The sequence below is a fragment of the Drosophila obscura genome, unplaced genomic scaffold (genome assembly GCF_018151105.1).
Source record: "Drosophila obscura isolate BZ-5 IFL unplaced genomic scaffold, ASM1815110v1 contig_150, whole genome shotgun sequence".
NCBI classification, from domain to species: domain Eukaryota; kingdom Metazoa; phylum Arthropoda; class Insecta; order Diptera; family Drosophilidae; genus Drosophila; species Drosophila obscura.
In genome coordinates, this window is record NW_024542736.1 from 11,249,203 (window position 1) to 11,263,201 (window position 13,999).

The 13,999-nt window shown below is 49.9% G+C and overlaps 4 protein-coding genes across 4 annotated transcripts in view; 3 read left to right on the top strand and 1 right to left on the bottom strand.

Moving 5' to 3' along the window:
* Positions 1-9,950, top strand: part of LOC111066504 (octopamine receptor beta-3R) — a 37,250-nt gene extending 27,300 nt beyond the window's left edge. Inside the window, 7 exon segments of the mRNA XM_022355189.2 lie at positions 1,061-1,261; positions 2,190-2,465; positions 2,607-2,784; positions 2,994-5,013; positions 5,972-6,382; positions 8,039-8,147; positions 8,222-9,950. Coding sequence (XP_022210881.2) covers positions 1,061-1,261; positions 2,190-2,465; positions 2,607-2,784; positions 2,994-5,013; positions 5,972-6,382; positions 8,039-8,147; positions 8,222-8,432 — 3,406 coding nt within the window. The 3' untranslated portion in view covers positions 8,433-9,950.
* Positions 9,951-10,013: 63 nt separating this feature from the next.
* Positions 10,014-11,211, top strand: LOC111066507. Its single transcript, XM_022355194.2, has 3 exons — positions 10,014-10,220; positions 10,286-10,834; positions 10,904-11,211. Exons 1-3 carry the CDS (start codon positions 10,104-10,106, stop codon positions 11,129-11,131), a joined length of 894 nt encoding a protein of 297 aa, XP_022210886.2. The 5' UTR covers positions 10,014-10,103; the 3' UTR covers positions 11,132-11,211.
* Positions 11,212-11,248: 37 nt separating this feature from the next.
* On the bottom strand, positions 11,249-13,923 carry LOC111066505 (glutamyl-tRNA(Gln) amidotransferase subunit A, mitochondrial). The gene is given in 5 exon segments (XM_022355191.2): positions 11,249-12,042; positions 12,044-12,289; positions 13,186-13,428; positions 13,493-13,740; positions 13,796-13,923. Coding segments are annotated over 5 exon segments (1,524 nt in total). The 5' UTR covers positions 13,829-13,923; the 3' UTR covers positions 11,249-11,288.
* On the top strand, positions 12,392-13,072 carry LOC111066511 (NADH dehydrogenase [ubiquinone] 1 beta subcomplex subunit 11, mitochondrial). The gene has a single exon (XM_022355198.2). It carries the CDS (start codon positions 12,489-12,491, stop codon positions 12,948-12,950), a length of 462 nt encoding a protein of 153 aa, XP_022210890.1. The 5' UTR covers positions 12,392-12,488; the 3' UTR covers positions 12,951-13,072.
* Positions 13,924-13,999: the final 76 nt, after the last annotated feature.

The window sequence follows — 13,999 nt, forward strand, 5'->3', positions numbered from 1 at the left end:
GGGAGGTGAACAAGTGCAGAAAGGAAAAGCTGGATTATTCCGGGCTCTACCTTCTATTACTAAGCTCTTTTTTAGCTCAGCTCATTCGGCAGTTAACATTTGTTTGCCTTGTTGGGAAGGGCTTAAATCAACAAATACAAATGCAGCTGTAGATTATTTTCTATTATTTTATTACTTAACTTATTTGCTTATTTGCTGAATTTATGTTTCTTTTGATACCCAAAGAATGTTATTTTATGAGTTCTTGGCTATAAAATTAATACTGTTCGCCTGGACTCTCAATGAAGTTCGACTATCCTTATCATTCGATCGATAAAAATATATCCTGGCAGTCAGGATGTGTAAAAAAGTAATAAACAATATTTGCATGTACGAACGGGTAAACAAAACAAAAAGTTTGACAAAATGAAATTTTGTTGGACATCCAATGAAAGTAAAAAATGGAAACTCTTTGTTTTTTTTCACACACATCCTGTCGACACATTAATAAACACTTTTCAGAGCAGCAAAAAGAAGGAATAAAAACGGTGACACTGAAACAGAAACAGAAAAGAGCACGAAAAGAGCAGGTGCTTGCTTGTGGAAGTACGATATAAATTTGATATAGCCCAAACCGTTGCTGGGCAACCGCATAAACCTCATTTTGCTTCTTTGATATTTGGCTTAAAATGGATGCTGTGCTCTGCGCTGTGAGTGGTAGCTGGTGGTGGCAGCTGCCTAGTCAGTCGAATGACTTATGACAGCCAAGGAAATTGCTGCATAAAGGTGACCCGAAGCCGGCAGCTACGAGAGTATGTGCCCAGAGAGAGAGCGGAAATGGAATGAAATGCAATGTTTAGCTAAGCTGCCAGACTTCTTTCCCAGCGGGCAGAAGGCCACGGCCACCGGGGGCCACCAGACCACTCACATATGTATGATGTCCCACTCGTGTGACGTGGTTACATTTTCTCCTCTTCGAAAGCGGGCAAAAATACGCATGGGCTTTATCCGCAGTGAAGCCATCCATAGTCGCGTACTCGTGTAAACCTAACGATCTCTTGGCCCTTTGTTTCGTTCACAGGGTGATAACCAATTACTTTGTGGTGTCGCTGGCCATGGCGGACATGTTGGTGGCCCTCTGTGCGATGACATTCAACGCGTCCGTGGAGCTGTCCGGCGGCAAGTGGATGTTCGGGCCGTTCATGTGCAACGTGTACAACAGCCTGGATGTTTACTTTTCCACGGCAAGCATACTGCATCTATGCTGCATATCCGTCGACAGGTGGGTACATATTTACGGCCGTGCATTGTACACTCAACGATTTAAAGTCAACTGCAGTCTGCAGAATGGGGAAATGGGGAAAGCCTTTAAATATATCTCTCTCAGACCATTAATCTTTCCCAGATGCCTGGTGGCAAATCACTTTCCATACAAAAAGCCCCCCCGATCATCGTCCCCCGCGCATTTCGAATAAGAAACAATTAATTACCGTGAAAGGAGCGCACATCAAAAGCAAACATTAGGCTGGGGCCGTATGATGAATGCGGCCCAAATGATTTGCAGCTGGCCATAATGTGGGCGTGCCAGGGGACCCACACCCACACCCCTTGGGAGCCGCCAAGCTGTTAATTGGCGCTATGCCTGGTCGGAGACTTCCACAGCTGTGACCGGGGATACTCTCCTCAGCCCTGACCAAACAACAATGCCCGATGCTCTCTGCTCGATGGCGGCTGGTCAACGGGGGGACAGTGGCCGTGGGGCCTTTGTCTGTTTTAATTAATTTGTGTTTCACTCACCTTTCGGACGGGCCACAAAACCCACTCGAACGAACGCACACAGCAAACAAAAGAGGCAACAAAAAAGAAACAACAACAGCAAGAAAGAAAGTCCAAATCGAAATTAGAAAATTAATGATGGAAAGCCTCAACTAATATTTCCACCACGGAAACTACTCCTTTCGGTCAGTTATCCTTGTGAGGTGCCTACGCACGCGAAACTGAATACAAATTAACGATTAACGGCCATACAGCGATAATCAATTCTATGGTACACTGAGAGAAATAACTGCCCCACGCAGTGGGAGCTGCACTTATGTATATCCCAAGCGCTCCAAACTCCCTTAGGGATTTCCCTCAGTGGGGGGTTCTTCCTCTCCGTTCACAATTGATTTCCATTATTAAGGCTTCCTGCTCTGGCACCTGCTCAACAGATACTATGCCATTGTGCGTCCGCTGGAGTATCCATTGAATATGACACACAAAACGGTATGCTTTATGCTGGCCAATGTCTGGATACTGCCCGCCCTCATCTCGTTCACGCCCATCTTCCTGGGCTGGTACACGACGGAGGAACATCTGCGGGAGCTCTCGCTGCACCCGGACCAGTGCTCATTTGTGGTTAACAAGCCCTACGCCCTCATCTCCAGTTCGGTGAGCTTCTGGATACCCGGCATTGTGATGCTCGTGATGTATTGGCGCATTTTCAAGTGAGTGTCGTGTGTGTGTGTGTGTGTGGGACGAGCACGAGATGGATGCCGTGACCGATGGACGGGTATGAAATTAATGGCTGGATAAATTGTTCTTCTGTTCTGTTCTTCTGTTCGGCCGTGTGTTTTGCGGTTTTCCAGGGAGGCTGTACGCCAGCGCAAGGCCCTCAGCCGCACCAGCTCCAACATCCTGCTGAACAGCGTGCACATGGGCCACACCCAGCAGCCCACCAACCTGAGCTATCTGCATCCCAGCGACTGCGATCTCAATGTGGCATCCACGCGTGAGGAGACGCACAGTGCACTGAGCAACTTGGAGGTAAGTGTGGAGGTGGCGGGTAGCGGGTAGCAGCTATGGGGTATGTGGGGCACTTTTAAGGGTTAAAATTCTGCTCTGTAGCGTGTCTCTGGTGGATTAGATTAGGTGTTCGAGGGGGGCATGTGCTATGCATGTGCTCCTTTGTTGCTTGTTGCACTCTGTAATTGATGCCACAACATGTGGCTGTATGTGACTACTTGACTTGACAGGACATGCTGCAGCCGGCCACGGATGAGGACGACGACAAGGACGAGTGCGATGAACTGCGCGTGCCGTCACCACCGCCGCGGCGCCTCAGCCGCAGCAGCATCGATCTGCGTGACCTGGAACAGGAGCGCTACGAAAAGGTCACCCACACGGACAGCGCCCCCTCGATGATGGCGCTGCAGCAGCAGCCCTTGCACACCCACACCCACACCCTAAACCAGCTGCAGCCGCCAGCGCCTGTGTTCAATCCTCAGATATGGACGGAATCCTTTCCGACCACAAAAATTACCCAAGTGGAGGGCCAGGAGCTGCAGCCGGAGGAGCAGGAGCAGCCGGAGCAGGAGCAGCCGCAGCATCCGGCGCCACCGCAGCAGCAGCTGAGCCTGACGAGCGGCAGTGGCAACAGCGAACCGGAGCCCGAGTCCACGGACTACCGGGTCTTCGGGCTGTACAGCGACGAGAGCGAGAGCAATGACCACTATGACACGCACCTGCCGCTGGCCGAGGACAACAAGGAGCTGAAACGCCTCATCGAGGACAACTATCTGTACTTCAAGAAGCAGACGGGGGGCACCGTCATCAGTGCCCCAGGAGGCGGCAAGTACGCCGCCCTCAGCGAGACGGACTTCATCAGGCTGAAGGCGGGTGCGGCGGCCTGTGGGCGCAAGGCGATCGCCGCCAGCGACTCGGAATTTCTGCGCACGATCAGCGAGGCCAGGGCCAGCACGGAACAGCAGCGGCAGCAGCAGCAGCAACAGCAGTTGCCCGGCAAGGAGAAGGGCTTCAACTTCCTCTCGCTGCTGGCCAAGACGAAGCGCTCCAGTGCCGAATGCTTCGCCCTGGAGCGGAAGCGGAACCAGGCCACCTCGGAGGGGTCCAGCTTCTTCCGGCGCGCCCGCAACCGGAAGCTCTCGCACAGCTACAACGGAAGCGCTGGCGGCGGTAGCGGTGGCGGCAAGGAACGCAAACTTGAGCGACGCCCGCGACAGCACAGCGACACCGACTCGACGCCCAACAAGCCGGACATCCTGCTGGACATCAACGTGCTCAGCGAGCAGAGCGGTGCCTGCGTCATCCAGCAGTTCAGCGATGGCGTGCAGCTGATCGACTTCAGCGGCGACACTGACGGACTCGGCCTCGCCCTCGGCCACGGCCACGGCATCGGCCCGGGAGACGAGCTGGCCCAGCTGGCTGACTGCTTTGGGGAGTCCCCCAAGCATCCGGCCACGCCGCCGCCCTCCCTGTCGCCGCCCGAGCTGCCCGAGCAGAGCGGCATGCTGATTGCCAATAGCGCGGAGCTGGCCGAGATCTTCCGCTCGCTCAGCTTTCCGCTGGGCGAACAGGGTCGCAGCAGCGTCGGCTCCAGGCGCCAGGCGGCGGCACCCCAGCGAATGAGCACGCTGAGCGATCAGGTGTGCGCCAACTATCTGATGTCCCCACCGAACACACCGACCCCCGCCACGGCTTCCAATGGCAGTGCCCTGGGCTCGCACTCCAACTCCAACTCGCAGTCGGCGTCCATCAATGTGTACTTCCTGTCGCCGCCGCCGCCGCATGCGACCGGACCTGGCTATACGCCAAGCGACACATCGACGGTATCGCTGGATGTGGTCACCACGTTGCCAGTGCCGCAGCCCACCCCCCAGCCGCTGTCTGCTGTGTCCAACCATCCAACCAACCAGCAGCAGCAGCCCCTCAACATATCCACAAAGCCAGAAATCATTCTCGACTCCACGCTCTCGCCCGTGGAGGGCGGTGACGGTGGCGATGGCCTCGGCGGTGAGCACAGGGATGTCACGTCGCCGCTGTTCAAGCGCAAAGATAGCTCTGGAGATGCGGATGTAAGCGTTTCCGGCGGCCGTCAACGATGCAGCATCCTGGCCGGCTACGATGGCCTGCAGGCCGTGAGGAAGCGACAGGCCTCCGTGGTGACCTATGACGTAAATGTCATCAATTTCTCGCAGGATAACAGCGACAGTCGCAGCTACATTCCCATGGGTCGCGTCTCCACCAGTTCAGCAAGTGAGTAGTGCCCTCCCACCACCCAACCACCCCTGCATAAATGATTGAGTAGAGTAGAGCAAAATGAGCAGAACCCATTACGAGGTGTGTTATTTGGGTTACACTCGGAGAAAAAAGGCAGTCAATCGAAAAGAGCTCGAGATAAGAGAAAATAAAACTCAATTAAAATTCGATTTTAAATATTTAAAGTAATTGCTAATCTTAAATGGGAAAAGTAATTATCAATCGAACTTTCACTCAAGAATGAGAAAATCTATAAATGGAAAGCTAAAAATTACCTGACTGCCTTTTAAATCCGAGCTTAGCCCACCAAAAATTAGCCCATTTAGCAGCAGAATCACCAATAAAAATAAAGCTTTAGTTGATGCTACTAGAGACTTAGACTAGAGCTTTATATTAGTTGCACCAACAGAAGAAAAATAAAGAAACGACGGAGACATGAAGTGAACGCCTGTGCAAAAAAAAAAAAGAGTTGGGAGAGTTGAGTCTGTCATTGAAAGCCTTGCGAAAGGAAGCATCTAATGTCGTCCTGGTCCAGCTGTTTGCTTTGTTTCCTCTCTCTCTGCTCCTCCCTATGTGTACGGCGATGCATGGCACGCATGCGCATGTGATCTGTGCTCCGAGTCCTTGTCCTTTGTCTATGAAATGCTTATGTACTTTGTCTACTACTTGTCTCTCTCTCTCTCTCTCTATATCTTCCTATCTGTAACTGTAACTGTATCTCTATATCTCTCCATCTATGTAACTGTCTCTCTTCCACGACATTTCTTTTGTGTGTGTGTTTGTATGTGTAAATATATGTAAACCGAATCATCAAATTTTGTCCAACCGCAAAAAAACTTCTACTCCAAACGAAAAAAAAAAAAAAAAACCAACCAACCAACCAACCATTTGTGATCGTCCCCGAACCAAAAAAAAATCAAAACCCGTAAAATCAACCAACAAAACCTGCAAGCAGAGCACGAATTTTCCAATAAATCCTCGCTCATCCGACGCGGTGGCATCTGCATCTTTGTGGATGAGGAGGAGGCCGAGATCAGTGATCAGAAGCCGCGCGGCATCAAGTTTGCCCCGGTGTCCAGCCCGCTGCCCAAGTGTCCGCTCTGTGGGAGCGATATCAGCACCGCGAACGCCACAGCCACAGCCGCCAATGCCACCGCCACAGCCAACACCACAAGCAACTCCACTGACACCACCGCCAATGCAAGTAGTAAACGTAGTAGTCACGCCCAAGCTCCAGATTTGGAGCCACAGGAGCCCACACGCTTCTGGCACAAACGTACGGCGGCGGTCACGGCATGCTGGCAGCAGAGGCAGCGCCATCGGAAGCGCCGCTCCAAAGCCGGATGCAGTCACTGTGGTGCAACCGGTGAGTCTTGTCGTATCCACCACCACCACCACCACCACACAGCAAACAGTAGCCAAGCTCCCCATCGCTCTCGCTCTCTTTTTCTCTCTCTCTCTCTCTCTCATTCTCGCTCTTTCTCTTTTTACCTCTTACCTCTTTTGTCTTTTGTCTGTCTGTCTCTTGCTCAGTCAGTTTCTGTATCTGTATCTGCATCTGTCTCATGTTTAAGCACTTCAATCTCACGCTTTTCCTCCGCTATCAGTGTCAATCATTCGGCTTCCTCTCGCATCAGCACTCGCATCAGTTCAGGACACACACACACACACACCCACAAGCACTCACACACACCACTTGTATATACAGTACATGCATCCTTATACATAAGTATCTCACTGCCCCAAAACCAACATCAAATACATAATTTAAAGGGAAAGCCAAGTCTTTGGTCCTCAAATCGAATTAACATCATTATCTGTCACCGGAGAAGGTCTACAGCTGACCACAGGATCCAGCTGGACAGGCAAATGGCCCAAACCCAGTTTTAGACACCTTCACTTGACGTCTCTACTCAGCTGATAGCCAGCTTAGTCAGTGGCGGGTTCACACGCACCGGGCTGAGCCTACCGTATAACGAAACTGAAACCCATCTGAGCTGTCTCTCCCCCCCCTCATGCTGTACATAATTGCTTCCGTTCTGCACGTGCGTTTGCCCTGCTTTGCCATTGGTTTTTGCATTATGATTTCGTTCCACCTTGTCCAACGGCCAGTACACCACCGCCCACCCCTTCAGCTGACTGGCACTTAACATCGAGCATCCATCCAGGCCTGTGGCATCCTCTGCAGTGGGCATCCATCAACGGATGATGACGACAACAAACAATCGAGTGGGCGGAGAGCGAAGGACAAACTTGTTCGCCACTTCCTGTTGCTCACTGTTGTCCGTCTGATTTGTTTTACTTTCTCCTGCCCCCCAACTCTCACTTACCAGAGACGTAGTATATGTATGTGGCACAGGAGTACGGGAGTACGGAAGTACGGGTCTGGGTCTGGGTCTGAATGCGGGGCTGTATGTCTTTGTGATAACAAGTGTCCTGTGTAAATATTTTCAATTGTTTGCTTCGTTTTTATTACTTTTCCCCACACCCCACCCCACCCACACACACACCCACAAAACATTCCAATGAAGCACCCAACAAGCCACCCACCCAGAATCAGAATCAGTACCAGCAACAGCAACAGCAGCAACTGCACGAAGATACGAACTTGGTACTCGGTACCACACACACACACACACAGATGCCGGCAGTGCAATGACAGTAATGACAGTGATGGGCTCACGGGGAGGCGGGTCCGGGGGGGATTATAATGGCGTCGATCCAAGTGCAATAGATTACTAATGTGAAAGTTAAATATGTGAGGACACGAACCGTCACACATGCCGGGCACTTTCTCGCCACAAACCGAACCGAACCATCACACACTCACACTACAGAAAACAGCTAACAGCTAACAGCAAACTGTCAATTGCAATGGCAATGGCTTAACAGCAAAAACTTGACTCTGGTCGAGGGCCCAGACCCGGGCTAAAGCGAATCGAACCGCAACGAATCGAACCTAATCAGCCAATTGCCTTCTCTCATTTCATTTCAATCCTAAACTCTTTATCTGCCCCCACAGGCGGCTCTGTGCGGCCGGCAAAGGGATGGAAGGCCGAGCACAAGGCCGCACGAACTTTGGGCATCATCATGGGCGTCTTTCTGCTCTGCTGGCTGCCCTTCTTCCTATGGTAAGTCCACAATCCAGCACAGCCGGCTCGGTGCTGCCTTTTCATGGAGCTCATCGTTTGAACTGTTCTCTCAGGTATGTCATCACCTCGCTGTGCGGTGCGGCCTGCCCCTGTCCCGATGTCGTTGTGGTGGTGCTCTTCTGGATCGGTTACTTCAACTCGACGCTGAATCCGCTTATCTATGCCTACTTTAATCGGGATTTCCGTGAGGCGTTTCGCAATACGCTCGAGTGTGTGCTACCTTGTCTGGAGAAGCGAAATCCCTACAATGCGTACTACGTCTAGACCGGATATACTACCCAACCCCTGCCCCAAATTCAATATTGAACAATGCCCCCGTTAGTGATATTTAATACTTGAGAAACTCGTAATACCAAAGAAAATAAGCAAGGAATAACCGAAAAGGCGTTCGTTCGTGCAAGCATCTCTAGCTAGTAAAATCCTTCGAGCTAAGCAATACTCAATGTGTGTTTCTGTATACGTGTAATTTTTCATTTAAGCAACGATAGGGAATTAAATTAAATTTATGTTCTGTGCGCCCCACTCGTACGGGGAGCGTACAGGGAGAGCGCCGCTGCCCCAGAACTACACTAAACATAATAAATATATATATAACTGTTGTTGTCTCAAGAACAAGATATACGTAAACATACAAATATACATATACATACATATATACGATATAGGAAAGTCAAGCAATTGGAAATAGATAGCTTACACATACATGTACGAGTATGTATGAGCACAGACTCCAGAGTTCAAGTAAATACGAGTACGAGTATATTTAAGAATCAACGATTGTCTCTTCGGCGTTTCGAAGGGTTTACACTTTTTGCTGGAAATGTCTCATATCTTAAATATCTTCCTGATATTTCCCATTTCATATGTACGATTATTTCAATACCAAATTTTAATTATATTATTGTTTTTGTTTGGGTTTATTATTAAAGCTGCAAAATCTCTCTTTATTCGGTATGCAGCGCACCCAAATATCTTTGGTATACAGTCCCTTCCAAGCCCCAAGTTAATCCAAAAAAATAATAGAATAAATCCCAAGTACTTATGTACAAGACAAACCCCCCTCTTACAATCCAATTCAATATTTCCAAGAAAGAGTGTAAACCTTATAATATGTAATACACATTAAGCATTAAGTATCATATATTTATAATCTAGTGTTACGTCTACTAGCAAACCAAATCTACATACTCGAATTAAAACGAAATTGAGAATTAAATTATACAAATTATTCAATTGAAATGATGTAAACAAAAACAAAAAACAAAAAAACAAAAGGATAATGTGAACAAAACGTGTACGTTAATGCTTTGAATTTTCGAGCAGAATGACAATCTACCAAAAAGTAAAAGAAAAAAGAAACAAAACAAAGCAAAGCAAAGAAAGGAAATGAATCTTCAAGTAAGAACAACAAAAATTGACAAGCTGTAGAAAATTCACTGTAAAATCGATTTAGTTTAGTTTTACTTTACTTGTACTTAAATTTGGTTGCCGGGAAATCCCCACTCTTGAGTTGAGAAGACTTTTGTGATAGCAAAGGAAATTGATTGTATTTCTAGTTGAATTGGTTTACAAAAACGTTTCTTGTCTAAGATAAAGCATCCCGTACATAACGAGTAACCTAACGAGTATCTATGTACTTATGTGTATGATGTATGTGCGTGTGTGTGTGTGTGCGTGTATGTTGCTATGTATGTATTTCCATGTACTTGCTGAACTATGTAAACTATTGCATATTAAAGTGTGAAACTAAAGTGTTTTGAAAACAATTGAAAGCGGCGTGTTCACTCACTTACCCCACTCACTGTGCGCGGCATTTATTTTTAGCATCGAAGAGAGCGAATCGGTTTTATATATAGAATGGTCATGCCGGCTGGCTGCAGATGTTTTCCGATTTTGTCCGTCCGGTTCGGTTAGTTTGCTCACGCTCGTCGCCAAATGCCCAACAACGCCCGCATCGAGCACACGTCCTCGGAAGCGCACGAGGGGGAAGCCACTTGTCTGGCGTACTTCAACCATCAGCTGTTCTCCGGTGGCGCCGATGGCAAAATACGAGTGGGTATATGTACACATGTACACCTGCCGCTGTTTTGGTTACATTTTCGCTAATCGACTTGCAGATCTGGTCGGAATCGCTGCAACTGTTGGCCACGGTGAACGCCCACGATGCGTACATCTACTGCATGGCCGTGAATGAGCAAGGGAAGCTCTACTCAAGCAGCTGCGACGGCCAAGTGAAGTACATGCTGCCGCCATACGGTGATGCATCAGTGCAGGAGCTTTTCCGCTGCTACGACGCCATCCAGGCCATGTATTGCGATGGATCTGTGCTGTACACGGGCGACGACAAGGGTGTGGTGACCACCTGGAGCAACGATCGGATGCTCTTTAAGTACAATCTGGTGGAGGAGGTCAAGTCGCTGGCCGGCGAAGAGCAATTAATCTATACGGTGCGTGATTTGGACGTGGTGGTGTCCCTGACGGTGGATGGCAAGTCCGGCAAGTACAGCAACAAGGCGGTGATACCTGGAAAGTCGCCACTAACCCTTCTGGGCCCCTTGGTCGAGGGCAAGCGCAGCTTCATTGCCTTTCCCGATCGCACAGGCATGGGTCTGCAGCTGGTTAACAATTTGCCGCAGCAGAAGTTTGCCCACATCTGGCAATTGCCGGTGAGTCCTTCAACTCAAGATGTATTCGGTTCGGTCCTTATGTTGTGAATGTTGTGAAATTGCTTGCAGAATTGCCACGAGTGGATTGTAAACAGCATTTGCGGCGACGACCGGCATTTGTACTCCGGCGGCTACGACAAACAGGTCAAAGGCTGGACCGATTTGGCCTCCCCACAGCCCCGTGCCCTGGGCCAAGTCGAGGTGGGCAGTTGGGTGAACAGTATCTGTTGTGGCGACAACAATGCTGTGTATATTGCGAGCAACGATGGATTTATTCGCAGTGCGAAATTTGTTTAGAAAGACGCGCGAACTGCATGTGGTGCTGCCAGACCTTCAAAATAATAAGAACAAAACTGCCGAGTGGCAGCACACTGTTTTTTTTTAAATTAACACTAAATATAAATTTGAACACAATTCACTTTTCAAACAACTTTTATTGAATTCTAAATTCATCTTATAAGCTAAGTTTCTGCTCCAGCCTGTGGTCCAGGTAGTCGAAGGCCACCTGCGCCTCTACCCAGCGCGCCACGGAGAGCAGCAACTGTTCGTTGAGGCTGCGGCTCATCAGTTGCAGGCTTAGTGGAAGTCCAGCTCTGGAGAGGCGTATGGGTATTGAAACGGCCGGAATGCTAGCCATATTGGCTGGCTGCGTGCAGAAATCCTGCACCGCACACTGATCTCGGTTTTCGAGCGAGGAGAAGTCCTTGTACAAGGGAGCTTCAGTAAGAGTAGTCGGTGTAAGCAGAATGTCCACCCGGTCTTCTCCTGAAGATGCCTCAAATACCTTTGAAAAGTCTTCGGCGATCAAGCGCCGCACACGCAGCGCCTTTTCAAAGTACTGATCGTAGTTTTTGCGCATCAGCAGAAAGTTTCCCGTCAGTATGCGCGTCTTGACCACATCGTTAAAGCCCTCGGCGCGGGATTGGGCATACAACTGCTCTGTGCTGCGCTCGTCGGCAGCGCGGTGCCCATACTCGATGCCATCGTAGCGAGCCATGTTGCTGGCCACTTCGCACTGATTCAGGATCGAGTATACGAATATGCTGGCTGCCGTATTGGGCAGGGACACCTGCTGCACTGAGGCGCCAGCGCACTCCAGGAGATCTGCCACCTTGGTCCAAGTTTCCAGAACCTCGGCGGACAGTCCGTTGCAGTGATATTCCTTCGGAATTCCGATTCGTACCGCTCCCAGGTCGAGTCCATCCACCTGGTAGCTGTAACTTTGAGAACGGTTGCCTAATGGTCGTGGAATCCTTCTCATCAGGTCCAGCCACTGCATTCAAGACCTCAACGCAGTCGCTTACCGAGCGGGCGAAAATACCCGGCACATCCATGGAGTTGACCAAGGGGATCAGACCATGGCGAGAGACCAGGCCGTATGTAGGTTTCAGACCCACAACACCGCAATACGAGGCAGGATTTCGAGTAGAACCTCCAGTGTCTGAACCAATGCCACTGCAAAAATTTAAATATATTTGGTATTAATAAAATACTTAAGGAAAATACCAAATCAGTATTAAGAAAGGTTGGCAGCCCCCAGCACCAGCTGATTGTGTGTGGAAAACGGTCACTCTGCGCTGCTGTCAGAAAGTCGACCGAACGACGAAAACTTTATTATTTACGAAAATTGCAATTATATTTGCATTCTGAAGCGATGTCTGCGCTCTTTCGTCTAACCAGCCGTGCCGTGGCGCTCCAGCGCTCTCTGGTGGCCAACCAGGCAGCCACACTACGAGCATGCCGCAGCATAAAGACGTCGCCAAAGAAGGACGAGACAATCGCAGCCCCTGCCAGCGTTACAACAGAAGACTTTGCCAACCCCAGCCCCAAGAACTGGATGAGCTACGGCTTCGACTACAAGGACCAGGCCGAGGATCGCAAGGCGACGAAAGCCACCTTCTTTGTTACCGTCACCCTGTGCCTGGTGTGGGGAACCTTCTACTGGTCCTATCTGCCCGACACTCAGATCCGCAACTGGGCCCAGCGCGAGGGCTTCTTGGAGCTGCGCCGTCGCGAGCAGGCTGGCGTGGATCTGGTGAGCCCCGACTACGTGGACCCCGCAAGCATTTCGCTGCCATCGGACGAGGATCTCGCCAACACGGAAATTATCATCTAAACAATTAGTGCACTATCCCCTTAGTTTGTTATGTAATGAATGCAGCTGGTGGCCACTGCCGAGCCGCGCTTTCTGCTCCTTAATAAAAATGCACCTTCCGGCGCGAACGAAGCTACCCATGACGCCCATGTGAAGAATTTCGAAGGAATAATCAAGTTTTCGGGTTTTACGTATCGCCGATTGAGGTTAGGTGGAAGGTGAAAAGTGTAAACAACCGAATAGGTACGGTACTCACGCAAAACACAAGCCAGCGGCCACAGCAGATGCGGATCCTCCTGAGCTGCCACCCGCGATGCGCCAGTTGTTCTGGGTCAGATCCTCGCTCCAGATGTTCTTGGTCGGCCCGTAAATGGAGTCCACAGTGCCGGAGCCCATAGCAAACTGGTCCATGTTGGTTTTTCCCAGAAGCACGGCGCCGGCTTGGCGTAATCGGGAGCACACCGTCGCATCGTAGGGAGGCACAAAGTCCTGCAGCATGCTGGAAAGCCAAAGGAAAGGAGGATGAGGAAGCTGTTCGCTTGAGGATATTCTTGAGCACCCACCGTGAGGCACAGGTGGTGTGTACATTCTCCGTGCAAAAGTTATCCTTAATGGCAATGGTCACGCCATCCAGGCCACTGCTCGGCTGCTTCTTCTGGTAGCGTTGCTCCGATTCCAGGGCCTGCTGTCGCGCTTCTTCTGGTGTGAGACGCACGAAGGCATTCAGCGTCTTCAATTTAACGGCATCCCCCAAAGCCTGCTCCGCCACCCGGCGCGGAGACAGCAGCCCATCGGCATAACTGGATGTCAACTGAAAAGTCTTTAATTAAAACAGTTCTGGCTATTCAATTGAATTCGTGACCCACTTGTTTGATGCTCCACTGTATATGTCGCCGCATTCTCCTCAGCAGGCGGCGGCTGAAGACACCAAGTTCTATTCAAAATTTACAGCCAGAAGGAGAAATAAAGTCAACAAGAACTTATTTGGTAGCAGCTATTGCTTGGTATTTTTGAACAGCTGTGGTACGGCCATACTGCAGCAGTGCTACTATTTTAGCTTAACTAGAGTT

What these genes read in the sequence shown, in the direction of transcription:
- LOC111066507 (XM_022355194.2), top strand. Translation starts at nt 10,104, where the DNA reads ATGCCCAACAACGCCCGCATCGAGCACACGTCCTCGGAAGCGCACGAG. An exon ending in GCGCCGATGGCAAAATACGA is followed by an intron (nt 10,221 to 10,285) that starts GTGGGTATATGT and finishes ATCGACTTGCAG; the next exon opens with ATCTGGTCGGAATCGCTGCA. An exon ending in CCCACATCTGGCAATTGCCG is followed by an intron (nt 10,835 to 10,903) that starts GTGAGTCCTTCA and finishes AATTGCTTGCAG; the next exon opens with AATTGCCACGAGTGGATTGT.
- LOC111066511 (XM_022355198.2), top strand. Translation starts at nt 12,489, where the DNA reads ATGTCTGCGCTCTTTCGTCTAACCAGCCGTGCCGTGGCGCTCCAGCGC.